Source organism: Sinocyclocheilus anshuiensis, unplaced genomic scaffold, assembly GCF_001515605.1.
Source record: "Sinocyclocheilus anshuiensis isolate Anshui unplaced genomic scaffold, SAMN03320099.WGS_v1.1 scaffold1812, whole genome shotgun sequence".
Taxonomy (NCBI): domain Eukaryota; kingdom Metazoa; phylum Chordata; class Actinopteri; order Cypriniformes; family Cyprinidae; genus Sinocyclocheilus; species Sinocyclocheilus anshuiensis.
This window is the reverse complement of record NW_015557167.1, coordinates 19,813-21,582: the sequence shown is the minus strand read 5'-3', so window position 1 is coordinate 21,582 and position 1,770 is coordinate 19,813. Positions and strand designations below refer to the sequence as shown.

Here is a 1,770-nt window from a genome sequence, read left to right as displayed (position 1 = left end):
GTGTGTGTGTGTGTGTGTGTGTGTGTTGGAGGGGTGTGTTCATGAGGAGTGTGTGTGTGTGTGTGTGTGTGTGTTGCAGGAGTGTGTTTATGAGGTGTGTGTGTGTGTGTGTGTTGTAGGAGTGGGAGCAGGGTCTCTGCAGCAGCTGCGTCAGCACCGGACGCTGGGCCGCACTCAGTCGGCTCCTCTGCCCCAGAGTGGACAGGTGCTGCAGCAGCTCGTGGTTCAACAACAGCACCAGCAGTTCCTGGAGAAACACAAGCAGCACTTCCAGCAGCTCCACATCAACAAGGTCAGACATCAGTCTTCTCACCCTACCATGACAGATGAAACGGTTGTAATAACTAGCTGTAGCAGAGAGCGACTCTCAGGTGGACAGGAATAATGTCTGTTACGGTTCGTGTGGTTAATGGTGAATGCTGCATGGAAACGGATAGTTCAGCAGCACATGATGATATGACGACAGTTGAGGGTCTGGGCTGAGTTTACACTCTCGAGTTTTGAGTTCTGCTGAACTTCAGTGATCCTCATGAGACGTGGCCAGATGAGGTCATGTAAGGTCAAGGTTTCATATCAGCAGGACAGGCTTGTTCAGTTTCGCTCTACAGCAGGGGTTTCCTGCAGAGTTTAGTTCCAGTCCTGCTCATCCTGAACATCAGTCTTTGAGCAGCTGGTCTCCGGCTGAGAGCTGCTCACTCTGGAGTTCCTCACGTTCAAGAAGGGAAAAAAGGAAAGCTTGTTTGGAAGAAAAGATAAAGATGAGGCAACAAAAGAGGCTCTGATGTCAGTAATGTTTCTCTGGCGCCTGGTCAGCGGTGTTTGCGGCCTCACTACAGACTAACTGTGATGATGGTACTTCAGCTCGGCTTTGGCACCTTGAGTGCACTGTAGGTCACTGAATAAAAGCATCAAATTCTATTTAATCTCACATCAGTCCCAGTTGCTCTAGCTTGAACCAAAGCAAGTCCATTCAGTCAGAGTTTGAGAAAAGACTTGCTTTCCTACAGTCCCTGCAATCCTCTGTCTAAAGTCTGTAAATTAACCAAACACCTGAATATGGTTCAAGAAAGCAAGTGTTAAATGGTACAAAGTAGAGCGTGGTGCTAACAACGCCAGGGTCATGGGTTTGATTCCCAGAGAATGATATCATGCAATGCGAGTTGCTTTGGAAAAGTTGCTTTTCTCTGTCTGTCTGTCTGTCTGTTAGATGTTGAGTAAACCCTGTGATCGGCAGCACCAGAGCCACCCAGAAGAGACGGAGGAAGCGCTCCGAGAGCAGCAGGATGCCACACAGACGGAAACGCTTTCCATGAGCCTCCTCATTAAACAGGAACCTCCTGATCTCACAGAGGAGCAGAGACAGGAAGAACAAGAGCTGCTCTTCAAACAGGTGCGAGACACCTAGAGCTAGAGACAGCTAGGAGAGCAGTGAGAGAGACGCTGCGTATGTGTCGCCCTCTTGTGGTTGTTGTCAGTGCACAGCACCTGTAATGTGTGTGTGTGTGTGTGTGTGTGTGAGAGCAGCAGGCTCTTCTACTGGAGCAGCAGAGGATCCATCAGCTCAGAAACTACCAGGCGTCCATGGAGGAGGCCGGTGCATCGGTCAGTTTCCCAGGGCACCGTCCTCTGTCCAGAGCCCAGTCATCTCCTGTGTCCGCCTCCTTCATCAGCTCGCAGGAGCAGCCTTCCAAACCATATTTTACCACAGGTGCGTCACACCTGTCCTCTCGGTGACCTCAAAACAGAATTCACAAGGATGAGCGCTCCAGT

At 50.3% G+C, this 1,770-nt stretch overlaps 1 protein-coding gene across 8 annotated transcripts in view; it reads left to right on the top strand.

Annotated features, from left to right (window-relative positions):
• Positions 1-1,770, top strand: part of LOC107678319 (histone deacetylase 4-like) — a 31,385-nt gene that overhangs the window by 21,811 nt on the left and 7,804 nt on the right. For 7 of the 8 annotated variants that reach the window (XM_016473553.1, XM_016473552.1, XM_016473549.1 and 4 more), the window contains 3 exons: positions 120-292; positions 1,208-1,390; positions 1,525-1,708. In XM_016473553.1, the coding sequence (XP_016329039.1) occupies positions 120-292; positions 1,208-1,390; positions 1,525-1,708 (540 nt within the window). The remainder of the gene's footprint in view (positions 1-119; positions 293-1,207; positions 1,391-1,524; positions 1,709-1,770) is intronic. The other variant, XM_016473551.1, reaches the window with a different exon arrangement.